The 27,911-nt window shown below is 38.0% G+C and overlaps 1 protein-coding gene across 9 annotated transcripts in view; it reads left to right on the top strand.

Annotated features, from left to right (window-relative positions):
* Positions 1–27,911, top strand: part of NEB (nebulin) — a 234,736-nt gene that overhangs the window by 25,688 nt on the left and 181,137 nt on the right. For 8 of the 9 annotated variants that reach the window (XM_087435204.1, XM_087435201.1, XM_087435202.1 and 5 more), the window contains exons 12-36: positions 1,626–1,730; positions 1,817–1,924; positions 2,023–2,127; positions 2,540–2,638; positions 3,653–3,757; positions 4,824–4,931; positions 5,017–5,130; positions 6,325–6,426; positions 6,520–6,627; positions 6,718–6,822; positions 7,857–7,955; positions 9,592–9,696; positions 10,266–10,373; positions 10,459–10,572; positions 13,079–13,276; positions 15,385–15,492; positions 17,020–17,118; positions 17,922–18,026; positions 18,114–18,221; positions 19,753–20,064; positions 20,170–20,376; positions 23,007–23,111; positions 23,816–23,923; positions 25,680–25,991; positions 27,204–27,410. In XM_087435204.1, the coding sequence (XP_087291330.1) occupies positions 1,626–1,730; positions 1,817–1,924; positions 2,023–2,127; positions 2,540–2,638; positions 3,653–3,757; positions 4,824–4,931; positions 5,017–5,130; positions 6,325–6,426; positions 6,520–6,627; positions 6,718–6,822; positions 7,857–7,955; positions 9,592–9,696; positions 10,266–10,373; positions 10,459–10,572; positions 13,079–13,276; positions 15,385–15,492; positions 17,020–17,118; positions 17,922–18,026; positions 18,114–18,221; positions 19,753–20,064; positions 20,170–20,376; positions 23,007–23,111; positions 23,816–23,923; positions 25,680–25,991; positions 27,204–27,410 (3,354 nt within the window). The remainder of the gene's footprint in view (positions 1–1,625; positions 1,731–1,816; positions 1,925–2,022; positions 2,128–2,539; positions 2,639–3,652; positions 3,758–4,823; positions 4,932–5,016; positions 5,131–6,324; positions 6,427–6,519; positions 6,628–6,717; positions 6,823–7,856; positions 7,956–9,591; positions 9,697–10,265; positions 10,374–10,458; positions 10,573–13,078; positions 13,277–15,384; positions 15,493–17,019; positions 17,119–17,921; positions 18,027–18,113; positions 18,222–19,752; positions 20,065–20,169; positions 20,377–23,006; positions 23,112–23,815; positions 23,924–25,679; positions 25,992–27,203; positions 27,411–27,911) is intronic. The other variant, XM_087435203.1, reaches the window with a different exon arrangement.

Genomic DNA, 27,911 nt, shown 5'->3' with positions numbered 1-27,911 from the left:
GCTGCAAGAGAGATGAAATCTCTGTCCCTCTATAATGACCAAATGCAAATATAACTTTGCAAATACTTTACAGTTATGGGGTAGCAGTTTCAGAACTATCTAACCACAGGAGGCATTAGTGCCTCTGAGTATGAGGTGTGTCAATTTTGGGGGGCCTGTGGAATTAGTTCAATAGGCAGGGAAATCCTCATTTGCTTGTAGGTTCCAGGTACTGGTGCCTCCGAGGGCGGAGTACATTGTAGGAGATGCGTCGTGATTTTACAGAGAGGCAGAAGGAGACTTTGAAAGGGGAGGAGAGAGAGAGAGATGAAGCAGTGTTAGCACTCTGCCCTTGTGTTCTTCAAGCCTGCTGCCTGGAGAAGGAAAATGTCCTGTGTTTTACAGCTTGTCTCCCCCACCTCCACCATTTTCTACTCAGATCTAGGACCCAGAAAAGCTCATTGGCAGATAACAGGACTTAAAACATGGCTCTCTAAGTCTACATTGGAATTTCCACTTGAGGCCTTGTTAAGAGCCTGACTAATCCACTAGATTTAAAATAGATAAGTGAGAACTGGGCCTGGCATTAAAAGACTGACAGCCCAAGACCACTTTGATGACTATATATGTAAAGAGACTGAACATGTGATCAGTTGAGTTTTCCCTTATGGTTAGATTGTGTGAAGCTTTCCCAATATTTGAGAATTATATGTGGCTCTCTGTGTGGGTTAGTTATCTTCTCTTTGTCGCTTGAGTTAAGTCAGCACCATAGAAATGTGCACATGTGACTGAGGGGTGGAGAGAGTGGAGGGGCAGGTGAGAGAGTGTAAAAGGACCTGTCCAAGGAGCTCTGTGGGGAAATCAATGCAGAGCATGTCTCATGCTTCCTAAATGCAAGTCGTCTTCATCCAACACATAAAGCCTAGATTCAAATCCACTTTGTTGATAAAGACAGCAAAATAAAAATATTAAAAACGAATAGCATGATTTACAATTTCAAAACCAAACATGAAGAAGTGACCATGATCTGCTTTATCAATTGTGCATTTAAAATCCAATAATCATATATTGTTGTTGTTAGAGCTAAAGATAAATCCTAGCAGAGAAGAAGAGTTAGTAGATTCATGATTTGAGTTCTTGTATATATCTTATTTTTAAGGTATACTGTCTGTTCATATGATAAGAGATTTTTCCTTTGTAGAAGGAGGAAGAGGGAGTGTGTATTTCTCAACATATGTTAAACTTTTTCCATAAAGGTTTTTTTAAAAAGCAATGAAAAATTCATTGTTGCTCAGAATATTACTGGTTGTTGTGGCACCATCAGTGAGGGAAGAGTATGTGAGTTGGGAGATGGAGAAGGCAGCAGTTCAGAAATACACGAGAATCTCTGCAACTAAGGGCTTGGTTTAAGGAAGCATATTGGTTTCTTAATTTTTTGGAGAATGTTAAAAACTTAGGCTTTACAATAATTGCTAATAGGAAAGGCTTACCATTCACGACACCCCGATATTTGATTGTCAGTTTTTAAGACAGTTGACAAGTAAGATCTTTTTTCTTCTTCTTTTGTTTAGTGTTGGAGAATACGCGTGTTATAATCAGTGTGGGAGTGACAGGAATCTACTTTAACTGATTTTTTTCTTTGACAGAAACTATACAAGGAAAACTATGAAAAGACAAAGGCAAAGAGCATAAATTACTGTGAGACCCCCAAATTTCAGCTTGATACAGTTCTGCACAACTTCAGTAGTGATGTAAGCAATCTTACAGTCACTCCTTCTATTAAAGAAAAGACCCATCATTTTGCCAATAAATAAATGAAATATGTTTTGTCTTTCAGACTAAATATAAAGATTCCTACTTAAAGAATATTTTGGGACATTATGTAGGCAGCTTTGAGGATCCATATCATACACACTGCATGCAAGTTGCAGCTCAAAACAGCGATGTAAGTTCTAAGGCAATTGTTTAACTTTCCAAACAACACATTTTTTAGAGCATGAATACAATGGTTGCATCCTTGTGTCTGATTTCTTTTCCTCATAGAAAAACTACAAAGCAGAATATGAAGAGGACAGAGGCAAAGGCTTCTTCCCCCAGACCGTAACTCAAGAATATGAAACAATCAAGAAACTAGATAGGTGTAAAGATGTAAGTCTGCGGCATGAACTTTAAATGTTACTGCCCTACATAGCATCTAGTGGTCAAGATATGTTTAAAATTTTGACACTTACAAATAAATGCAAGCAGGAGGATAAATAGAAATAAACTTTATTTTGTGGTAGATACACTACTTTTCCCTGTTGTCATCCACACGTTTCAAGAGCTAATTCTAGCTCATTTTCCCCAAGAAAAGTTATCAGGAATCTGAAGATATGGGAAAGTTTCTTGTACAGATGTAAGAACATCTCAAAGAAACTGCAGTCTAATTAGAAAAAATAATGTGTTTTATTTACTATAAGTTGCTTCTCTTTCGGGGGATGGGTTTCTGTTTGTTTGGCCTATAGGCCAACTTCAACTTGACAGGTGACACTGCTAAACCCGAGTCCCTTTTCTCCCACAGCATGCCTACAAAGTCCATCCGGATAAGACAAAATTCACTCAAGTTACCGACTCTCCTGTTCTGGTGCAAGCCCAAGTCAATTCCAAACAACTGAGCGATGTAAGTTCCCTTCAATATCCAGGAAACCCAATTATGTGGGATAACATATCATAACTCTACACATAAAATCCAGTGACTTGAACATTTATAAAAAAGGCTATGTAAGTTTTAGCAAGTTAAATTTGTATATATTTGTAATCACCTAAAATATTTTCCTTTTAAGTTGCCTTGCATCTTCTTGGGGGGAAATGATTCTATAAGGGAAACTAATGTAGCTTAATGCACCGGAAGGAACATGAGTACTCAAGTCAGAGAAAACGGTATTCAAATTCCAGCTCTGTCATCTATGACCTGGAAGCCTAGGCAAATTGTTTAACCCCTCTGTACCTCATATTTCCCTTTTATAATTTGTGGTTGTTTTGAAGATTAAGTGAAAGGAGAAATGTGCATAGTACACACCCTGGCCCAGAGCAAGTATTCAATACATGGGATTTCTCTCAAATAAGTTTTGGAAAATAGAGTCTTTGAGAAAAGTTGTATCATGTGAGTTTTAAGTATGAATTTCCAAACTTGTGTTGAACTAAAAAAATAAAAATAAAAGTAACCTCTGTAGATTTATAGCCAGAAATGAAGACTTCAATTAGAGTATCAACAAACCATAATGTATGTGAGGAGACGTCACCAGATTTATTAGAAAAGATTCTCTAGTCAGTAAGCATTGACAACAAAAGGGAAGAAAGGACTGTCCCTCTCAGAACCTACAGGGCCAATTGTGATATGCATGGAGGGGAACATATCCGAAAGAGCCACCTCCTCCCTTTAGGGTCCTACCATGGTGACAGATGTGGTAACAGCTGTCACGTATCCAGCACACGGGTTGGCAATAATGCAGGGTGGTCTACCCTAGCTCTGGATTTCTCTTTTGATCCTAACTTTGTCGGTTGTTATTGAACAGAATGTATTTTATATTTTATCTTATGAAACATACCACACAAAATTTTTTTGTGTTTTTAAACAATTCTTCTTCAGAACTAATTGGCTCTTTCTCTTTCTCTCTCCTTCCCTCTCTCTCAGCTAAATTACAAAGCAAAACATGAAAGTGAAAAGTTCAAGTGCCATATACCTCCAGATACCCCTGCCTTTATCCAGCACAAAGTCAACGCCTATAACCTGAGTGACGTAAGTTCCTATGCCACGTGATATGCTGACAACTTGTGCTTTTATTTTAGAATTGCTTCACTGAATAAATATTTCAATGCTAAAGATGGGAATAACAGTTAACATTTGCATTGTGTTCCCATGCCTCTGCCAAGGTAACTTTGAACTCACCTTATGAAATGTGTGTAGCAATCTTGCAAGTAGCTTCACACAATTAGACAATCTTAATATTTTAACCAACCCTCAAAATACCACCACTCAGGTAGGTTTAATTGCAAATCTTAATGTTAGATCTTTTAACCATATATTCATTTATAGTATACTATAATTAATTTTCTTTTAGGACCTGATTTTTTAAGATATAATTTCATTTCATTTGTCCCTCAGGCCTATAATGTCCCTTATTTCACACAAATGATACTTATTTCTACATGTAAGAGAACTTGCACTAACAAAGATATAGGGTATTCAAAAGGCATAAGGCCAGGTATCCATTGCTATCTTTCATTTACAAATTTAATTTTATAGAAATGTCAAATTACCTTTGGGGGTTTCAGTTTTCTTTTTTTTAGAGTATTTTTTTTTTATTGTGAAATTTTTGTTGTACATTATTGTTTGTCACTCACCATATAAGTGCCTTGGAGGTTTCCATTTATTCAACAATTCTATAAATAAGTACTAAGATTATCCATCATCAACGAGTATCATAATGACTCATGAAACAACCTTTGCAGAGGATTTTGAGATCAAATGAAAGTGGTGCCTTTATATTATAAAAAGTAAGTTAACTGTAGAATATTTGTGCCGCTCTATAAAATATTCAGTGTTAAAAATCAAATATTAGTACGATAACTAGAATTAAGTTAATTGGATGAAATATTCTAATGGAGAGTAGAGAGGCTTAATCTTAGAGAATTAGAAGCTTCAGCTTGAGGAGAATTATCTAAAATATTCGTGATTTCCTGGACAATGAATATGGCCCATCTATTTTATATTAAGACAGGTATTGAGTTACCTTGTAGTCTTTAAAGTGTGATAACATGCATATCGCTTTTGCTAATTCCTTTGCTGAAATTTTCCTATCCAGAATATTTATAAGCACGACTGGGAGAAAAGCAAAGCTAAGAAGTTTGACATCAAAGTGGACGCCATTCCCCTACTGGCAGCCAAAGCTAACAGCAGGAATGTTAGCGATGTGAGTATGGCCTGGGCCCCTGGGCAGGGGGGCCTCAACCACATTTCCTGATGGGTGGGATCTGGAACGTGTGATGTCTTTGCAGGTGATGTACAAGAAAGACTACGAGAAAAGCAGAGGGAAAATGATTGGAGCCCTCAGCATTAGTGACGACCCCAAGATGCTGAACTGCTTGAAGGCGGCCAAAAACCAGAGTGATGTGAGTGCTTTTGTAATTCTGTCTTGTTTTCAGATGTGGCTGCACTTGCTGTTTAACATAACCTTGGGTGGGATGCTAGCCTAAACGAAATCTCAGACTCAGGAAGACAAATTTAACGTGAAAGCCCAGTGGTCAAGGATTAACTTCCTCACTCTTATGATGTCTCTGTACTTTGAGACACCAGTGAATATTGTAAAGTTTCTCTTAATCTCCTTAATGCCCTCTGTTTTATTAGGGGGAAAATATGCTAGCAATATCATTGATGTTTTTCCTAGAAACAGGCTCAATATCTCAGTATGTATAAACATGTATTCATTCCATACCATGACTTGACTTAAGGTACTTTGTCAAAATACATACAGAAAAATAAAAGGCAAAAAGTGAGAAAATCAGGCTAAAGACAAAGTATGAAAAACTAGATGAAGCATAACCTCAAAAGCAAAGTATTTTATTTTAAGAATTTTCTAAAATATTGATCTCGTTTTAAAGACTTTAAAATACTTATTTAAAATAAAATGACTCTTTATAAAAATTGTTTTTCTAATTTATAGCAAAAAAGAAATACTCCCTATTCTGTATCATTTATAAATATTCCAGTGTTTATTAAGTATATTTTTGGATTTCTATATGGGAGAATTAAAGAGAATGTGAAGAAATATATCATAAGTAAAATAAAACGGAAAAACCATCTTTTAATGTATTACTGCTATAAAATAAAATATTAGGTCTTAATGATAAAAGCCAACTTCCATAGGTGGTGTAAAATGTGTTTTCGTCAAGCGCTGGACTGAATACTTTTCTAGGGCTGGGCCTAAATATCTAGGTACCTTATACCTTTTATATTATTTTGCACCAACTGTTAAAAAATTCATTTTCCATCAAACACATTCAGGTGGAAAGAATTATTTTAAGATAAAAAGTTGATTAGCCAGCAGCACTGGTATGCTCTGATTTATTCTGACTGAGAAATATGAGGATAAGTAACATGAACTTATTTATGGTTATAGCAGACTAGATTATACAAGACATGAGCCTCTACCATATTCATTCTGCTTTTTGCTTTGTGGAAAATAAATGCTGAAAAAATACAAAATTTGCTCTTTTGGTTAAAGTATAGCAATGATGTGAATTTTTTTAATACCCTGAGATAAATTTTTCTTTTCTTTTCTTTGTTTGATTTTTTCCCTCTGACAGAGATTATACAAGGAAAACTATGAGAAGACAAAGGCAAAGAGCATGAATTACTGTGAGACCCCTAAATATCAACTTGATACTCTGCTGAAGAACTTCAGCGAGGTGTGAAAGGCTGTGGTTACCTCTGGGGTTTGAGGGCTTTTCCGTGTTTGACAAGTAACTGTCAATCTGAGTTACATATGTTTTCTTTTTCAGGCTAAATATAAAAATTCATATGTACAGGATATCTTGGGACATTACATAGGCAGCTTTGAGGACCCATATCAAATACACTGCATGAAAGTTTCAGCTCAAAACAGTGACGTAAGTTTGAAGACAATTGTTCATGCCTCTCAGTGACATTGTTCGGGAACAATAACAATCATGATCTATTTTTGTTCTTTCTCATTATAGAAAAATTACAAAGCAGAATATGAAGAAGATAAAGGGAAATGCTATTTCCCTCAGACAATAACACAAGAATATGAAGCAATCAAGAAGCTAGACCAGTGTAAAGATGTAAGTCAGCTGCCCTGAATTCTTGAAATTGGGTTTGGGATTCTTGTGCCATCTAGTGGTAAATTTAGCAGGAGTTTAAATGCTGGCATCTAGTGATTAGCATGAGATGCTAAATTTTAAATTTTGCTTTTTGGGTGGAATTTGGGAACACAAAAATTACTGTGAAGAAGCCTATTTGTGACAAAATAATTTCAGGTTTTATAAATCTTTATTTTCATTAGTTTATATATACATGGCTTTGGAGGAAAGGGAGGACATGGCGATTTGTGAGAGACAGGTGTTCATTCATCCAACAAATTTACATGAGGGGACTAGCTTGTGCCAAACATTGTCCTTGATGCTGAGAAAGAAGATAGGACAAGGTGGGCTGCATTTGGGGAGCCTGCGTTTGAGAGGGAGAGACAGATAATAAACAAAGAGAGCACAGAAACAAGAAAGATATCAGTCAATGAGAAGACAGCTAATGTAGAATTAAAATAGGATGATGTGGGAGAGAGAGATGGGATGGGCACTGTAGATTGGGTGGTCAAGGAAGGTCTTAGGCAGGAATGTGCAGCCATGCCAAGGTCAAGGTAAGAGCAGCAGGATGAACAGCCTGAGAAGAGAACAAGCTCGGCATTTAAGGAATTGTAGGGAAGAGGTGGCTGAAGTGTACTGGGGAGAAGGACAGTAGTAAGAGGTGAAATGGTAGGAGATGAAGGAGGGGGTGGACTCTGTAGAGTAGGCTTGTAAGCCAAGGTACAGTTTAGATTGAATACCAACTCCAGTGGAGAGCCATTGTAGGGCTTCAGCATGGGGAAAGATTAATCTGGTTGCTGAATTGCAGCAAGGAGACCAGTTTAGAGGCAACTTCAGGAGAGAGAGATTGAGAGAGAGAGAGACATTGAGAAAGAGAGAGGAAGTGGGAACATATCAACCCAGTTTTCAGGAAATAAACTATTTTTGGCTGGAAACTTTCTACATGTTAGTGCGTATATGAACAAGAATATAAAGACACATTATGAAATTTCATTAAAGAACATCTTCTTCTCTAGCATACCTACAAAGTTCATCCAGATAAGACCAAATTCACAGCCGTCACTGATACTCCTGTGCTGTTGCAAGCCCAGCTCAACACGAAACAGCTTAGTGATGTAAGTGCCTTAATTTATGTAAATATGAGTGACCCAGAATGTTTTGCTTATTTGAAACATAAGTATTTACATGCTTAATCTTCATGGGCTCATCTATCATCCCAACAGTGTCATACCTCAAGATTTGTTTAATAAAACGCAAATGAAGCTGCCAAATTGAATGTAGCCTCAGGGAAAATGGTGTTAGGCAATAATAAAAATAACTAATAATCTTCAATAACTCATTGATTTTTAGTGGGAATTTGCTCATTAGGATCCGTCACATACCAAAAATAACGCATACTAAAACTTCATGGCCACTTAAATAAACAATGACAACAACAAAAGCATCCACTTGGGTAGGCAAGCAGTTCCCATTCTTGAGTTTCCTAACAAAGACTTTACTAAAAGAAAAAGAGCACAGAAACAAGAAAGACATCAGGCAGTAATAAGAAAAGTAATACACAGTGGTGATACAGAATTAAAATAGGATGACAGGAGAATAGAGTGACTGGGCGGGGGGGCGCTTTAGATTGGATAGGCAAGGAAGATCTATGGCAGAATGGCCCAGTCATGCCAAGATCAGGGCAAGAGCAGCAGTGCTTCTCAAACATGCACAGTCACGTGGGTCACCCAGTGACTCTGTGAAAAACGCAGATTCTTATTCAGTAGGTCTGCAGGACCCAATATTCTGACGCTCTCATAAGCTCCCAGGTGATGCCGATGCTGCTGATTGGTAGAGCACACTATCAGTAGCAAGGTGCTAACACAACTAAATTCTGAGAAGTGGCACGTCCTTCTCAAGACAGGAAGACGAAATGTACAGTTCGTCCTACTACAAAATGTGTCTTAGTAACACGGATTAGCTCATGTGCATTTGGTAAAGAATGACATCAGTATAACCCAGAAGTCATAGTGCTTCCTGTGCAACTTTTCCTAGCATGTTCATATTTTGCGTCCCAAGAAAGAGCACCTAAACGCTGACATCGCTGATCCCATTGAACGCGGCAAGCTGCAGAGGAACGTGGTGATTTTCGCAGTGCCAAGTCCCCACGCACTCTTCTCATTGGCCTGGTTGGGCTACAGGCTCTGCTTTGAAGATGCTTATTGCACAGTTCTTCTCAGTATTGTGCATTTGCCTTTATCTCCAAAATTCAACAGCCCCATGCCCTCTTTGTACTCTTTTCCATCCACCTAATGTCACCTTTAGAACATTTTAAATTAAGTCCTATATTTTGTAGGACTTTAAATTTTGTAGGACTGTAAATTCTTTAGAAAATATTTACATGTCTTTTTAATTGTGCTGGCATGTTATTTAGAATTATTATTATTTTTGTTAGTGCTCTGATTACAGAATTTCATAGATTTTGAATGTTCATGCCTTCAAGGTACAGCCTGGAAGTTTAGATCAGACAATGAGTTTCCCGTATGTACATTGTGGTAGTATTTACAAAATGACAACCCAAAGTTTGGTTATACCACAATCTCTGAAAGAGGGAGTCAGTCTGGGCCCTGCGCTGGACTTTTACTGGATTGACTATTTCTTTGAGGCATCTTTCTAAAAAGGGTAGAAATGACTTAGCTATATACACTCTCCTACATAAATTCAAGGAAGTTCCTCCCCTGAACTGTTTGGCTACCGTCTACTATTTTTCAGCTGAATTACAAAGCAAAACATGAAGGTGAGAAGTTCAAGTGCAACATACCAGCAGATGCTCCACAGTTTATCCAACACAGAGTCAATGCCTATAACCTGAGTGATGTAAGTACCAAAGTCGCAGAAGCCTGTATTTGTATGTGCATGAGAAGAGGAAATGTTATAGGTGTTTAAAAAGACGAGATTAGGAGTTATGCAAATAAACAACTACTGAGATTGTTACCAGAGTATAGGTGGAGCTTTTAAGGCATAATGCTTTTAAGACTCTTACTTAGCTATCAGATTTCATTTTCCACAGTCTCTAATACTATCAGAAACACTCTCTCAATTACCCTTCTGTTACTCCTTAGAGTTTTACAAGAGCTCTCCTATGTAAATGTCACATTTCGCCTTCTCCAAGTGGTTTTCATTTTATATTATCCTTTGTACATCAGGATAGCAGAGTCTTTAGAAAGTTCACAGAACCTTAGAAAGAATACATTATACTTATTTGGTGGTGGGGGGAAGAAGCTGGATGATAGATAAATTAATAGTTATACTACCATTTGGTAAATATGGTATTTATAGGTGAGATAAGCCTATGTACACAAATTTTCAATGTTTTTTATTTTTACTGGATGAATTTGTGTTAGATGTTTTTCTTACAATTCCTTTGTTGAAATTTTCCTGTCCAGAATATTTATAAGCACGACTGGGAGAAAAGCAAAGCTAAGAAGTTTGACATCAAAGTGGATGCCATTCCCCTGCTGGCAGCCAAAGCCAACAGCAGGAATGTTAGCGATGTGAGTATGGCCTGGGCCCCTGGGCAGGGGGGCCTCAGCGATGTTTCCTGATGGGTGTGATCTGGCACGTGTGATGTCTTTGCAGGTGATGTACAAGAAAGACTACGAGAAAAGCAGAGGGAAAATGATTGGAGCCCTCAGCATTAATGACGACCCCAAGATGCTGAACTGCTTGAAGGCGGCCAAAAACCAGAGTGATGTGAGTGCTTTCCTAAATCTGTCTTGTTTTCAAGATGGCGTCCCTGTTAACATGCCCAGGGCAGTAGCTTGTAAAAGGACTCCATATCCATGGGATCTCTCCAGTTTACAACAACAAACTGCTGGGAGAACTTTAGAAGCGGGGTGATGCCCCAGATTCTTGCACCTCTCACGTTTAAGGGGAGAAATTACTGATTTGCACTTAGTCTCCATTTCACTTTGAAAAATGTAAATGTTAATATTTAATAGACTATAAATTGTAATTTTCAAAACCTTTTGGAAAACATCACTACATGTTTTCACATTTTCTTCTAATAGAAAAATAACATTTAAAGTGATGATTTTAAAACTGTCTTTATTTTGGAAGAAAAATCGTGAGTCACAGGTAAAAATCTTAGTATAGCTATCATTGCTCTTTATTGACTTGAGTAATTAGTATTGGCCTAGGTCCAAGAAAAATACTCCATTGATTATAGGCCCCTTTGAGAATCTGATAAAAGATTTGGACAATCCATCTAGAAAAACAAACTTTATTTTCATGCCTTGTGCCTAAATGTCAGAGAATTTATGGATTCCCTAAGGCTTGTCTATGGGCCATCTATCATTTTTTGGTTAAAATTCTGACTATAGAGAGGCAAACACCTACTATTGCAAATTTCAATATACACTGTGTTTTAAAAATATTTAGAGAATCTCTTAAGAGGGGTAAGAACGTTCAACATAGCTTGCAAATAATAGTTTTTCACAATTAAAGAGAAAGATGTTTGTATCATTTACTTTCATTTTAACCGTGTGTTCATATAAGAATCTATATATACCTTCTTTAACTCATTTTGTATTTAGTATATAGTCATATAGCACTTTAAAACATCCTAGTCAATGATTTTCTCCAATAACTTCACATCAAATTATGTCAGTATACAGTGCTCACGTACATAGCACTATCTTGTTCGCTAATTCCTTATCCCTTTTCAACTCAAAAAGTCATAGCTCTCCATTGAGAGCACATATATCTTTATCTTTTGTTTTTCATCCTATCACAGAACCCATTAGAACTCTAGGTGCATAATAAGTCTTCAATAAATACTTGTTAATTGATTGATGTTGGCAACCAAAAGAAATAGTCAGTGATGAGTCATTCTCACATAATATCCAGGCTAAATGCTAAGCTGCAGATATAGAACACTCAGAGCTTTTAAAAAGAATCTTTTAAAGCGCTTTGGACCTTTGATAACATTTTATATGTGAGGTCTGTGTGAGCCGGTATGAATATGAACAAAAGAGTCAAAACAATTTAGTCAAAAACATTTCCACACCCCAACTGCTATTGCAACATTGCTTTATCAGTTTATTTCTAATAAAGGCAAACTGTCTTTATTTTTTTTCAGTGTTCTTGCATACCATCAGAAAGTTTCTGTCTTTTGTTTTCATAAACCAGGGTCTAGATTTTACAATTAAGTGATAAATTTATTCAGTGAAAGTGACTAACCACAAAATATTAGAGGGAAGATCACACTCCCTAAGGAAACTAAAAGGTCAGATCACTTGCAAAAGGAATTTCTACAGAAGATTTATAGTGCACATCTATACTTGCTGGTTTGGATCACTGCCTTTAAAGCTTATGTGATTATGGGGAGATGTAATAGGTTTAGAATTTTCCTAAGGGCATTGGGTCAGAATTTTTCTCTCTGTTAAGGTAGTTGGTGAGTGGACATGATGAAGCTGGGATTTTGACCTAATTAGCACCCTATCTAACCATTCCAGAAAACCAGCCAATGAAAGTGCCTTCTGAGGCTCAGTCAGGACATTTGCTTTATGAGAACACTGTGCATAAGGGCCAAGGTTACTTTAATAGCTCAGTTTCACAAACTTTTTTCCTTTGAGGTCTTATAATTACTGCAACTGGAATCTTCTTTTAAATTATTACCAAAATTAAACTTGGTATGAGAAAACCTTTGGGATTCTCAGTAGGGCTTATCTATTGTCAAAAGTAAGATAGTCAGGTTGAAAAATCAGTAACTATCTGTTTAAAGATGACTTTAGAAAAGCCAAGAAGTCAAGTGTACACTATTTGTGAAGTAGTCATTTTATAAAACCAGAAGTATGAAATGATTGTTATGTGGTTTTCATCAATTAAAAAAATACTTCTTTATTGGAAAACTTGTCAAATGTTAGATTACCTTAGTAGAAATAATGCTAGTTAGTGGTCCTTGAAAACCTCTGTTTTAAAATAAAATAATTCCTGGCTGAAGCAGAAGCTGTGGCGCTTTCCTAATGTCTGACAGTTGCTATTTGATCTAAAAAGAGATCTGAGAAGATTTGTCCATATATGATTTTGGGGGGAGTTTCAAAGATGTGTAACATATGAACAAATTTTAGGAAAAAATAACTACTCGGATGTTTGGATCTGTTTCTTTACTTGTATTTATTGTTTATGAGAGATCTCTGTGGTTTTCTGGAAGTCCATTGAGGATTTGTGGCTATAAATACTAATTTTCTATTCACAGCATGAATATCGTAAAGACTATGAAAAAGCAAAAACTGTCTACACAGCACCTCTTGATATGCTTCAAGTGACTCATGCTAAGAAATCTCAGGCAATTGCCAGTGACGTGGACTATAAGCACCCCTTACACAGTTACAGCTACCCGCCCGATAGCATCAACGTGGACCTTGCCAAGAAGGCTTATGCGCTGCAGAGCGATGTGAGTAATCAGATTTTCTCTATTCTCCCTTTTTAAGGTGGAAACTGAAAAAGATTTCTAAGTTGAGTGATGTTTTTGGCAATTCTCAGAGGTACCTGTGTTGTCTTCTGTCGGTGGCAAGTACATAATGGAAAGCTTACCCTTGTGGTTCTATAAGAGCACACCCTTCAGAGTTAGAGAGCGTGGGTCTAGCGCATGCACCCCATCACTGTTCCCTTTGGGAATGTTATCAACCTTGCTGAGTCTAGAGTCGTGGGTCTAGCATGCACCCCATCACTGTTCCCTTTTGGAAAGTTATCAACCTTGCTGAGTCTAGAGTCTTCCTTGTAAAATTGGAATAAAACAAAAGAATTGTTTTGAAGATTTAAATGAATGCAAAATAATTAGCATGGTGCCAGGCCCTGGTGAATTCTCAGTAAACATTCACTATTATTATCACCACCACTACCATAATGATCACATTTATCATCATTAATATTTTTTTACATAGATTGCTATCTTGTCTGAAAATAAAATATCATATCATTTACAGCATCAATTTTTATAGTAGCTGGGTTTTTTCCTGCAGATTGAAGCTTCTTTAAGCAAATTAATTTGTCTGAGCTACACAATTGAATACTTTATCCTAGCAATTCTGTTTTTTTTAAAATGTGGTAAAATACACATAACATGAAATTTGCCATATTTTCCATTTTTAAGTCTACAGTTCAGTAGTGTTGATTAATTCACATTGTTGTGCAAAAAATCTCCAGAACTTTTTCATCTTGCAGAACTGAAACTCTATATGCATTAAACAACAACTCTCCATTTCCTCCTCCCCTTGGTCCCTGACAACTACCCTTCTACTTTCTGTTTCTCTGAGTTGGACTACTCTAAAGACCTCATATAAATGGGCTCATAACAGTATTCGTAATTGTGTGACTGGCTTATTTCACTTAGTGTAATGTCCTCAAGGTTCATCAGTGTTGTAGCATGTGTCAGAATTTGCTTCCTTTTTGAGGCTGAATAATATTCCATTATATGTATATATCACATTTTATTTATCCATGCATCTGTCAGTGGACATTTGGGTTGCTTCCATCTTTTGGCTATGGTGAATAATTCTGCTATAAACATGGGTATATAAGTATCTCTTCGAGACCCTACTTTCAGTTCTTCTGGGTATACACTCAGAAGTGAAATTGCTAGATCGTATAGTAATTCTATTTTTCATTTTTTGGGGAACCACCATACTATTTTCTACAGCAGCTGCACAGTTTTACATCCCCATCACTAACAATTCTATTTTGTGCATTATTACCTTATTTATTTGTTTAATTTTTCTATGTTTCTTTCTCCCAAATAGATTGTAAGCCTCTCAAAGGCAGTTACCTAATGGTTTTTGATTCCAATTAAAAGGCCCATACTAAAGAACAAAAATTTGAATTTTGTATTTAGAATATAAGTTTTAGGTACCACCTAGAGCCAGATAACAAGAGTGGTTCATTGTTTTAATAATATTAAGTAACTGTCCTCAAGACAGGACCAATTTCAAATGATAACTGCTCTCCATAAGCAAGTTATCAAGTGCACCTATTTTAAAGTGCATTGTTAGCCAACGTAGAAACACTCCTAAGCCGACCATGACACATGAAGGGCAATGTGTGCAAACACTAAGTACAAATAACTACCATCAAGTCTTATCTTATCAGAAAATGAGCAAAATTATCTACCATCAATGTGGCCTTCAGTCCTAATTTGCCCATAGAAACATAATACTTAGAGTTCCAGTGAGCAAACATCTTGCATTTGACTATCTAAATCTCACAATTTCATTTATTCCTTGAAATGCAGCTTTGCATTTAGCATTTTCCAGATTGGAACTAGAGTTTCACATACTTCCATTCAGCTGGAAATAAGGATGAAATGGAACATATGTCAACTAGAACAGTGAAAACCTAAAGGCTGTTAAATCTCTCACCAAGGAAATGTTTACAATAACCTTAGTGTATGCAATAATGAAGCTGGTCAGAAATCTTCAAAACATCATTTTGGGTAAAATTTTAGTGATTTTTATGAATACGGATGATGCTGAGCAAAAGAAATATAACTTTCTCTTGGTGTTTTAGGTTGAATACAAAGCTGACTACAACAACTGGATGAAAGGTTGTGGCTGGGTGCCTTTTGGGTCCCTAGAAATGGAAAAGGCAAAGCGAGCTTCAGACATCCTGAACGAGGTAAAGCCAGCATGTGTGTCACAGCGTGAATGTGTCATGTTTAACCTTCAACCCCATAGGAAATGCCTCCTTTAACACTTCCTTCTCTAGTAATTGTTGCTGAGGAAAAAAACCCACCATGTGCATGAATTATCGTGGTAGATAAGCATACTCCTTTACATCACCAAAAGCATTTATGTTAACCATTCATGATAAACATATTCTTAGCAACTTTATCAAAGTATAATTTGCTTACCATAAAATTCACCTATTTTAAGTGTGCACCTTGGTGAGTTTTAATAAATTCATATGGTGGTACAGCCATCACCACAATTGAACTTTAAAATGATGCTAGTATCCCAAAAAGTTTCCTTGAAAAATTCCTGCTCCCATCTTCACCCCCAGGCAACCACTGATCTGCTTTCTGTCTCTATAGTTTTGTCTTTTCTGGAAATTTCTTTTGTATCAGACTTCTTTCACTTAGCATGATGTTTTTGAGATTTATCGATATTTTTACATGTGTCTGTAATTCATTCCTTTTTATTATTGAGTAGTGTTTCTTTTGTATGGCTATACCACATTTTGGTTTGTCCCTCCTCTGCCAACAGCTGAACATTCCCACCGCAGTGAGGTGAATCCATCATCAAGGAGGTTAGACTACATAAAGAAGGGACAGAGGTGCTGAGTGAGGGTGGTCTTCACACTCAAGTTTCTGCTGTCCTTGTTGTTTTGTGCTTTTGTTTGTTTTTGATGAAAACCATTTTGTCTACTCGGAGATCTTTCAGAAAAAGTTCTGGGTTAGTGGTTTTCAGAAGTCTGAAGTTGAAAGAGCAATGTTACCATATCCTCAATAGTGGGATGTGTAATACTCACAAAGGAAGAGGACTGGGAGAAGAAATGGAGAAAAATATAGGTATAAGTGTAGCCAGAAGTTGCCAGCTCCCAAATGAGACACCTTCCCCACGTCCCCTCTCTTGTGCTCCCTCAGCAGTTAGTGATAACCTATGTACTAACCACAGTAAGGCTCGGAAAGCAAAAGTCCTCTCTCTCATTAATAATCCTTAGCTGTTGCCCTAGTTCCTCAATTCCTCCTCCCTTGACTGGAGAGCTTCTGTCCTTCAGTCACTGGTGGAGTGACAGGGAAAAGAACATCTCTGAGAACTTGTTAGTGTCATGCAAAGACACTTCGAATCTCCTTGCCTGCTTTTCTGTTAATCCTTTAGAAAACTTCGTGATATTTCCAGATCCTGCTTAACTGAGAGTGCCCACTTTCATGTCACAAGCAAGAAATTAAGAAAGTAAAGTCTGGTTCCTGAAAGTTGTATTGGTCTGTGCTGCCCCAAATAATCCTAAATTAAACCAGCTTTTTTAACACTGGCTTTTGTGTTGGATTCATTTTTTTCCCCAAGCCAAACAAGAATCTAGTATTTTTACATTTTAAAATCAGGAAAGATCCTTGTTCCACCAAAATAAATTTCAAGGATTTTGTTATATTAACCTTCGGTGAAAGTAATATTATTATTTTTCTCTTTGTAATTTGCCAAACAGAAAAAATATCGCCAACATCCAGACACTCTCAAGTTTACCTCTATTGAAGATGCTCCGATTATAGTACAGTCTAAAATTAACCAGGCCCAGAGGAGTGATGTAAGTGTTAAGCCTACCTGTATTTTAGTAAATGTTCTCTGACACAAAATACATTTGTAGTCCAAATGTACTCATCACTTGTAGTTGTAATCTAATCTAGGAAGACTCAATTACATAAGCAACTGCATAATTCCCCCAGCTTTTCATTAAAATAGCACACCTAATTCATATCTTTAGAGAGTTAGGTATATTGTGCTGACTATCCTTTCAGGCATTGGACATTGCTTTCCAAGGGAAAGGGAAGAGGGGCTCCTCTTGATGACAAGAAACACAAGCCTATTTCTAGGAAAGATCGAGAAAATGAATACACGTACTACATCATATGGAGGAGTTAAATTTTAAGTCAGAGCTAAGACAAAAATCATATATATGGTAAAAACTACCCCTAAGTCCCTTTAGTCACCCACAAAATATAATACAGGCAGCTGGTGTAGCCCACCCTATTAGCTTTTCCTATGCTCAGGAAAGCGTCTGCAGGTCAGCGTTTTCATCAGGCCACCTCCCTGGGCTAACTTCCTCGAGATGCCCTTACCTAAGTCCAGAAGTTCCTAGTGCATCCCAAGGGACATTTGCACAAGGGACCTGAACCAGCACTAAGATAGAACCCTGTGCAATTGCATGTGAGACCTTAAATGCCTACAGACATTGTCAGGTGAATATGGGACTGACACAGAGAACGTCTTTCATGAAAAGCACCTCTGGGCAATGTGATGTGCTCTAAAATTATTTTCCTGTGCCATTAAATGCTTTCCTCTACTTTATTTATTTTTTTGTTTGTTTATGCATTTTTTTTTCTCTTCCAGACCGCCTACAAAGCCAAAGGAGAGGAAATTATTCACAAATACAGCCTGCCAGCAGATGTGCCCCAGTTCGTTCAGGCTAAAGTCAATGCCTACAACATCAGTGAGGTGTGCTCATGCGCTCAGCAGCTGATTACGGGTTAAGCCTTTTCTAAGCGTGGCCTGAGTTATATTCAAATGACGTTTTTCTTTCAGAATATCTACAAAGCAGACTTGAAAGATTTGAGCAAAAAGGGATATGACCTGAGAACCGATGCGATTCCCATCCGAGTTGCCAAGGCTGCCAGGCAGGCGGCGAGTGACGTAAGTCCAGCTGGTGGTCACCTGTGTGTCACTAGAAAATGTGGGCGGGCTGGTCTTGTTATCCAAAAGTCACCACGTCTGTTTTCCCTGACTGGAAGCAAGTCCAGTTGAAAACTATGTAGAAAGGAAGGTTCCCTAAATAGATCTGAATTTTTGGGGAGAGTAAGGATTTCTATAACCTTTACTGATCAGTTCTAATCAAGCACTCTAATTCTAAATTCTCATCTATATTTCTGCACAAATTCACATTATTCCTTCTTGTGGAAATAAAGAAGTTACGTACTATTTAAGTCATAATAACCTCCTATGGTAAAACTTTATCTCAAAACTTGCTTAATTTATATGAATTCTCTCTTTCCCTTGCTCTCTTTTTACTTCATTGCATCTACATACTGATGAATTGGCTTCAAGTGTCAGAGCCCCTAATAGTCATCGTTAGGTTCCGTTAAAGATAAGACTTGTTTCTTTTCCTTTCTTACTTTAACCCTCATGTGAGCTGAAGTTACTTTGCTCTTTGAGATTTAAACAAAATTGACTCAAGCCCCCACCTTGCCTATAGGCAGTGGGATACCTCCCCCCAACCCCCGCCCCAGCGCCATGATTGCTGCAGATACTCTGAGGTTTTCATTTTTTCTGATCACCTCTGGCTCCTTGTTTGCACATGATGGTTTTGCTCTGGCTTAGCTGGGCTCTCTTCCCCTGGCTTTACTTCTCTTTCTGCCTGATCCAGGGATGGAACACGGCCCCTTGCTTTTGATTTCCTAGGTCCCAAGCACAACTTCATTGATTGTTCGAAATGAAGTTTACATTGCACCAACGTAAATATGTTGCAATCGAATAATAAATGTCTGTGTCCCCAAATCCCTGCTCCAGAATTTGTCACTGCTCCCCTTTCTCTGTGGGTGCCCTCCTCCAGCCACACCCCACCCGGACATACACACAAGCCTTCCCTCACATCTCTGCTTCTCAGTTTCCCAGATTTCTTCCCAGGTCTCCCTGAGGTAGCTCGCTTCTCCTCACTGTATTATTCAGAGCCAATTAGGGTTTACACACCACTGGCTCTGGGTCTCCCTTTGAATATACAAAGACTCATTAAAATTCTACTACTACTACTAAAATTCTACTATTACTACTACAATTCTACTTCTAATAAGATAGCCAGCTATTTGGAGTCTCCTTCTTTCACAGCACAATATGATTGGTAGAGATTGTGAAATATTTATCTTTTCACTTTTCTCCACCAGTGTATAAGTAGAAAGGAACTCATTTTACTTCGTCACTGATATGAATTATGTAATGCCCCCACCCCAACTCTCTTGGGTGGCAGAAGCAACGAGAGACAATCAGATAGGCTTAAAATAACATTTTTTATTTTACCAAGCTACGTTTCTAAGTATTTGCAAGTGAATATCTAATGGTTTATTAAAGTAAAGTAATTTCTGGGGAGCTCAATTGCTTCAATTCATGGTCCCATTGTTCAGTAAAATATTTATAACTGAATTTAAAAATATGCCTACTTTGTTTCCAATAGGTTCAGTACAAGAAAGATTATGAAAAAGCCAAAGGGAAAATGGTTGGCTTCCAAAGTCTCCAGGATGATCCTAAACTGGTTCATTATATGAATGTGGCCAAGACACAGTCAGATTGGGAGTATAAAAAAGACTATGAGAAGACAAAGACGAAATACAACACGCCCCATGATATGTTCAATGTGGTGGCAGCTAAGAAAGCTCAGGATGTTGCCAGCAACGTCAACTATAAGCATACGCTCCATCATTACACCTACCTGCCTGACGCCATGGACCTGGAGCTGTCTAAAAACATGATGCACATACAGAGTGATGTAAGCGACATCCACTCCGCAAGGCAATGCCCTTCTAAGGTTGGAGACTGCCGTGAGAGAACCCACTGCCTGGGGCACTCATCCTCTTCTCTCTCTTTGCTGTAGAATGCCTACAAGGAGGACTACAACAACTGGATGAAAGGCATAGGCTGGATACCTATCGGCAGTCTGGAAGTAGAAAAAGTTAAAAAGGCGGGTGATGCCCTGAATGAAAAGAAGTACAGGCAACATCCAGACACCCTCAAATTTACCAGCATCGTGGACTCCCCAGTTATGGTCCAGGCGAAACAGAACACAAAGCAAATCAGTGATGTGAGTACAACAAAAGAGAGTGGGCAAAGGATGGAGGGAGGCTTAAAAAAAATAAATGTCAGGGGGCCGGCCCAATGGCATAGTGGTTAAGTTCACACGTTCCACTTTGGTGGCCCGGGTTTCACCGGTTCGGATCCTGGGCGCAGGACTACTCATCACTCATCAAGCCATGCTGAGGTGGCATCCCACAGAGAAGAGCTACAACCCTACAACTATGATACACGACTATGTACTGGGGCTTTGGGGAAAAAAAAGAAAAAGAGGAAGATTGGCAACAGATGTTAGTGCAGGGCCAATCTTCCTGAAAAAAAAAAATCTACTTAGAAGATCAGAAGAAAAAAAAATAAATAAACGTCAGCTCAAAATTTTTATTCTTATGAGCCAGTATGTTTCCTTTTAGAATTATTATTTTATTTATTTAACTTAAAAATAATAATTACAATTATTTTTAGCTTGGGCACTAGTATTTTCTTTTTCTTCTATCTTTCTTTTTACCTTCCTTTTTAAAATGTCTGCCTTTTTAATTGCCTTGAAATACTGTGTTATTGGATAAATTTGACATGGTGCAAAAAGTTCTATTCTAATACTACACACACACACAAACAAAATTTAAACTTAAATCTCAGACACTTTATTGTGGCAATTTCATGATATTCAGTTCTCTATGAAGTTGCTCATATTTGCTTTTCATATATAAAATATTAATACAGGGAAATAATACACATATGATTTTGCTCTCAGAATTCATCATATACAATTATTACAGAGACTTTTTTTACTTAAGTCTTGGTGGAGATTAGTATATCGTTTGCCTGTCTGTCCATGAGCAATGTATATGCTCTGGCGAAAGTCAGATCTAAAGGAGAGTTTGGTGTATAGAGGAGTTAAAGGGACATCAAAAGCGTTCATTCATTAATTCGTTGAATACATGCTTTTGAACACCTTCCATGTGCCAGGCACTGTAATACGTGCTGATGTATAAAGACGAACTAGAGGAGGATTAGTGGGATATAGGATATAACAAAGTTATAGGACAAGAGTATAAGACTAAGGCATGGATTGTCACATGGAGAGATGAATGCTCCAGGAGAGGCATGTGCTAAGTAAGTAAGCACAAGGGAAGAGGGTAACCATCTACCCAAGCATTCCTGGAAAATAAAGGAAGGACGTGTTTCTGGCAAAAGGAAAAATATGATGACAGTCACGAAGTAATGAATGGAAGGACAGTGAAGGGTTTGGGATTGTAACCTGGTCATTGAGGGTCCTGTATGCTAATTTATAGTCTGGACATTACGGGTTAGGTAACAGGAGGTACTGAAGATTTTTAATCCATGGACTTGCATTATCAGGTCTGTGTTTTAGAAGATAATTCTGGCTAAAAGTGCAGAGACTGTATTGGAGAGGGGAGAGATGGGAGGCAAGGAGATGAATTAGGAAGCTGTTACAGAAATGCAATAGAAGGCTTATTTGGACTTTAACTAAGGCAGTAGCAACGGGAAAGGAGATGTTTAGAAAGTCAAATGAATGGGATTCTGTGAATGCTTATATATGGTTTCTAAAGGCAGTGAGGGGGCTGGCCCCGTGGCTTGGTGGTTAAGTGTGCGCGCTCCGATGCTGGCGGCCCGGGTTCGGATCCCGGGCGTGCACCGAGGCACCACTTCTCCGTCCATCCTGAGGCTGAGTCCCACATACAGCAACTAGAAGGATGTGCAGCTATGACATACGACTATCTACTGGGGCTTTGGGGGAAAAAATAAATAAATAAAATCTTTAAAGGCAGTGAGGAAGTAAAGATAGCTCTTGGATTTCGCGAAGAAATTATTTAGTATTTGGGGATACATTTAGATATCAGCCATTTCAGACTACTTGTGATACATACACACCAGTTTACTTATGATGTTCCACACAGACATGCCTGGGAAAGGGGGGTATACATGATAAATGACAAGAGATTGAAAATCTACTTGTGATTCTACTTCTGTTTTAGTTTTAGAAATTAAGCATTTTCTTTTCCATTAGCAAGAGGAGGATACAGTGTGATTTTTATATCATATACTTTGATGTTGTTCAGACATCTTTAACATTACAAAAGAGGGTAAATGAAATAGTAAATCTTTAGAGTATACAGGATTTATGTATAAGCACCTTGATATTATGAGGAAATTATTATATGCTTTTACTGATACAATTACTAGTGGAAAGTTTTTAGCAGAAGTGAAAGACTCATTCTAACTACCATTTTTTCTTGGAATAAAAAACCAAAAACAAAAAACAAGACTCTAGGAACTATTAACTCCACTAGCAAAGAAGGAGCTTTTCCGGCTTCGGTGAATTCTATTATTCATGTTAGTGTTTGCGTTTGCACTTATTTTCCATTCATCTCTGGCAGTCAAAGATTTCTGTTTTCTTAAGGATTTTTTTGTCTCTTTTATAATACACAGAGTTGTTGGGTCTTCCTAAAGATAGCAAGATACTTGCATTTCTTAAAAATAGGAAAATGCCTTTGATAATTTTTAACAATAGAAATAGAGGGGCATTGTGCTAGGAATAACTTTGTTAAGCATGCAATTAATATAGTTTCCTTTTTGTACTACCCGTATGCATTTTATTTTTGTGACTGTGTGTTGCAGGTCTTATACAAAGCTAAAGGAGAAGATGTGAAACATAAGTACACTATGAGTCCTGATCTTCCTCAGTTTCTCCAGGCCAAGTGCAATGCTTACAATATAAGTGATGTAAGTAGGGTCTTTGATAGGGCGTGAAATCCAGACCTGACAATAAAATAATAGAATTTTAGATTAGGATGGGGCCTTGACAAGTATGTAGGTCAATTTCCCACATAATCCCCATTGGAGCATATCTCATGATGATGGCTCTACCTCTTGAGTTGGCCTTTTTAAGTGTAGGACAACTCTAAAGGATATAACATTCTTCCTTACGTAGAACCCAGCATCTATTTCTCTAAAAATTCTACTTAGTTTTCCTAGTTTTGCATATGGAGGAGGTTATTATCCTCCAAAAAAATAAGAATAAATGAAATTCTTTCTCACAACAACCCTAAAATTTCTCAAGCTACCTACCAGGTCTTCGCTTGACCTTCCTTTCATAGTACTGAACAACTTAATTTTCTCCAGTTAGTCCTCACATACCATGGTTTCCAGAACTTTTGTTACTCTCCTCTGTACCTACTCCAGTTTCTCAATATCCCTCTTCAGTATGTGCCAAAACCATATTTGGGTGAATAATTAGTGCAGAATCCAATAATTTCATGGTATACAAAGTGTGAAATTTGTTAATGTAGCTTCTTAAAACAGTATGTGCTATAAGAGATTCCTTTAGCTTATATTTGGAAAAGAACAAAACAGTCCCAGCAGTTGAGGAATCACTTTAGCTGATTAATACACAGCATGCTGACATCTTTTTTTCTTTCCCATTCCAGGTCTGTTATAAACGGGACTGGCATGATTTAATAGCCAAAGGCAACAATGTGCTGGGTGATGCTATTCCCATCACTGCGGCCAAAGCATCAAGAAACATTGCCAGTGATGTGAGTAAAAATTTTAGGTGAAATCTGGGTGATTGCCTTTTTAAAAAGTAATCAAATGTGTGCTTGTTTAAATGATACCACACTGAAAACAATATCTTGAGTTAATGACATTCGAATTTTCCATGAAATATTGTTTTGAAAACCTGTCACTTTTTCAACGTTTTGTGATTCTTTTCAGTTGACCCCACTTGGTAGAACTGTCATAAATTGGACAGTGGCTTTCTCCCCTGATTCATAGCCCAAATTGCCTTCACTGACACATTTCCCTGACAGCCCACATTTATTTTCGGTGAGAACACCCTGACTGACACTAACACATTAAATTCAGATGACTGCCTGCATTATAGTTGTATTAAGAAGATTGAAAAGACGTTAATATAAAATGTACAGATTTTATAAACCAAATGGGAAAAAGCCCACTTTTCCAGAGTATAATTTTGATTTATGTAAATTGATGCCCACTTCATCTGTAATAGAAAAAGTATACACTTATATGCCTTCCCATCATTGAAAAACAAAATTTTCAAAAAGCAGGCATGCCCTGTAGGCATCACTGTCACATACTATTCCAGGGGCTACAGTCTTGGTTTGAGAGATGAGAAGAAAGAAACCACCCATGTGTACAGACCACGTGGGAGATAGGGGTGTAAGAATTCTACAGCTTTCCTGGTGGGGATGGTACTGAAAATGTATTCCTCAAAGGTTTGCACATCACTATGAAATACATTTCTCGTTTAAGGAGAAAGTAGAAGTTTGAAGTTTACGTTATCATTTTTTTTCTAATATGACTAGAAATTACTTGATAATCCTTTTGCCTGTTAAACTCTTGTTTATAAATAGGTGCTTAAATGGCAGGAGCAGAGTGTCTGCAGAGCTTAGGTGGATTTGAATTCTCCAATATAAAAATTGAGGTGTTGACCTGTTTCATACAGCGTAGCTCAGTCTACAGCCCATTGCCGATTCCAGCCACGAGAGAGCTTGAACAGCAGAGCTTTTGTGGTTAGGTTTTTACCGATGGGGAAAGCCCCCAGTGGTTCCTGCCCTTGCTGTAGTTCCTTAATTCATCTGCAGCTGCTTCAGTAGTGAACTTGGAGAGTAATTGCTGAGGAATTGGTTGGGTGAAGGCCCGGAACGATGCCTATGCAGCATCTAAATTGACGCCACCTAGGGAGAAGAGTCTTTTCATTTTAATCCTATTAGGTCAACCTGAGACAACAATGACAGTACTGTTTTCCGCTCCTCACCCCGAGAAGATCTGAGTGTTAATGTCTTGCATGTACCGTTCTTTAGAGTTTCTTCTGCACCTTTTGTGCACATATCACAAGGCCAATTGGCACAGAAAATGGAAGATTTTCTCAATAATATCTAATATTCCATGATATGAAATAACACTGGATTAGGAAGATACACATCCCTGGAAAACCCAAGAGGTATTGGTCTTAAATTTGAAATGTGTCAGGTTTATATTAAGTGTGACAATTCAATTGGCTTTAAATAAAGTTCTACATGCAAATCATCTATAGGATTTATAGCAAAGAAAAGAAACTTGTCCTGAATTTATTATGATACCCATTTGTAACCTGGGACTGTTGGAAAGAAGTGCTTTCACTCTGAACTTTCTGGGGGTATGGTTTGCCTTTCTTGTACAATCTTCCAGAAATTCACAGTGTTCTGAGTGCCTTTGTGTGTGAATATAATTACTGCATCTACTGTTATCAATGCCTATGATTTTGCTAACCAAATTCTGCCTCCGCAGTATAAATACAAGGAAGCTCACGAGAAGTCAAAGGGAAAGCATGTGGGTTTTAGAAGCCTCCAGGATGATCCCAAGCTGGTCCACTATATGAATGTGGCAAAGATGCAGTCCGATCGTGAATACAAGAAGAACTATGAGAACACCAAAACCAGCTACCACACCCCTAGGGACATGGTTAGCATTACAGCTGCAAAGATGGCCCAGGATGTCGCCACCAACGTCAACTACAAACAGCCAATACATCATTACACATACCTACCTGATGCCATGAGTCTGGAGCACACCAGGAATATGAATCAAATTCAGAGTGATGTAAGTGTGTACGACATACAGACCCGGAGATGTTGGTACTTAAGGGATGAGCATTTCTTGCTATTTTAGTAGACTTCACAATACAGTAAGATATTAGAAAAATATACTTTAAAACAAACAATCATTATTGAAAGACTAACAAAGGCATGGGGCACAAGCTGTTTTTGCTGACTTTCTGTGCTCCTATTGTAACGATTGACATTGTCTTTATTAATTTATGAATCAAAGATAAAACCAGGGGCCGGCCCCGTGGCTTAGCGGTTAAGTGCGTGCGCTCCGCTGCCGGCGGCCCGGGTTCGGATCCCGGGTGCGCACTGAGGCACCACTCCTCCAGCCATGCTGAGGCCGCGTCCCACATACAGCAACTAGAAGGATGTGCAGCTATGACAGACAACTATGTACTGGGGCTTTGGGGGAAAAATAAATAAATAAAATCTTTAAAAAAAAAAAAAAAAAAAAAAGATAAAACCATATTCCACTAAGTATATAAGCCACTATGACTCTCAGCAAGCAGAAATGATTGCTCCTGGCAGGTCTGCTTCAATGGTGATATGTCTAATGCAAAATAGAAGCATTCTGTATGCTTTCTGAATTCAGGAAAGTTATTTTTTTCTTTTTTTAACTCAAGGTCACACTCTCATACATGTAAATCTATGTAATGAGTCATCTGAAATGAGCCAGGAAGGCTTCGTGAAGCAGCATGACTCATGGAGAGGTGCATAGGGAGGGTATTTAATATTCACTTCATTTCCTTCTGCAGGAGCCAGACTTCTGCAAGAATTGTCCTCTGTGAAGGGAAGAAATGGTGTTCATTTACTGTTGCTCAATGAAAATGTCTCTCCCCAACTGAGATCAGGAATAGCCTGATGACAGTGTGGGTGAAATTCGAAGTTGTGGAGTTTTCAGTGAAATCAAAAGGAAAGCCCAATTTCTTGTCAAAAGAGATACAATTTTTCTTTAGCAGTACCCATGGAAATATGTGGCCTAGATTCCCTCTCTGTTGTATAACGCACTCTAACAACAGAACTGCTTTTTCTTGTTACCAAATTCTGGGTAAGAAGCTCTGAGACAGACATAGTCAAGAGCTCCGTTACAGACACGAGCATGCCAGAAGAGGTGCTGTTCGTTTCCCCCGGGTAGAACTGCAGATTTCAGAAACATCTCTTGCATATTCTCTAGGCTATCTCCTCATATGAGACTACTCTTTTACAGAACCTATATAAAGACGAGTACAACAGCTTTTTCAAGGGCATTGGATGGCTGCCTCTTGGTTCTCTGGAGGTTGAGAAGGCCAAGAAAGCAGGCGATGCATTAAATGAGAGGAAGTATCGACAGCACCCAGATACCATCAAGTTCACAAGTGTGCCTGATTCCATGGGCATGGTTCTGGCTCAGCACAACACAAAGCAGCTAAGTGATGTAAGTGGTTTCCCTTCAAAAGTGTTTGTTTGTGAATAACCCCTGTGACTGAACTATTCCGCCATCTTTCTTAATTCAGCACGTGAGGGTGCATGTATGTTACCAAATCAACTGCTTTCAGAGGTATATTTGAAAGGTTTTATTTTTGAAGCAACATGGAACTTGAACATAAAGAGAACGGGGAGGGGAGAAGGAAGAGATTCCAGATTTGCTTTATTTTCCAAATATAGAGAGTCTGTGCTATTTATAAGCAGATCCCTGCCCATTATACATATGAGATGAAATTATTTCTATTAGCATCTGTCACTGTCTGAATTGCAGACCAAGCTATTTATTCCTCTGGGCTGCAACAGTTCTACCTAGCTGCACGGAGAGAAGGCATAATGTCCTAATCCCCTTGTATAATAGCTCAGTGTTTTGAGAGGAGATCCAGAGAGAGGCCTCTGGGGTGGAGATAAGCAGTTTACGTTCAGAGTCATCCAAAGTCTCATTTCTGAGCCC

The sequence above is a fragment of the Ceratotherium simum genome, chromosome 9 (assembly GCF_057802395.1).
Source record: "Ceratotherium simum simum isolate JZ-2026a chromosome 9, ASM5780239v1, whole genome shotgun sequence".
Taxonomy (NCBI): Eukaryota; Metazoa; Chordata; class Mammalia; order Perissodactyla; family Rhinocerotidae; genus Ceratotherium; species Ceratotherium simum.
Note: the sequence above shows the minus strand (reverse complement) of the source record. Positions and strands in the feature narration are given on the sequence as shown.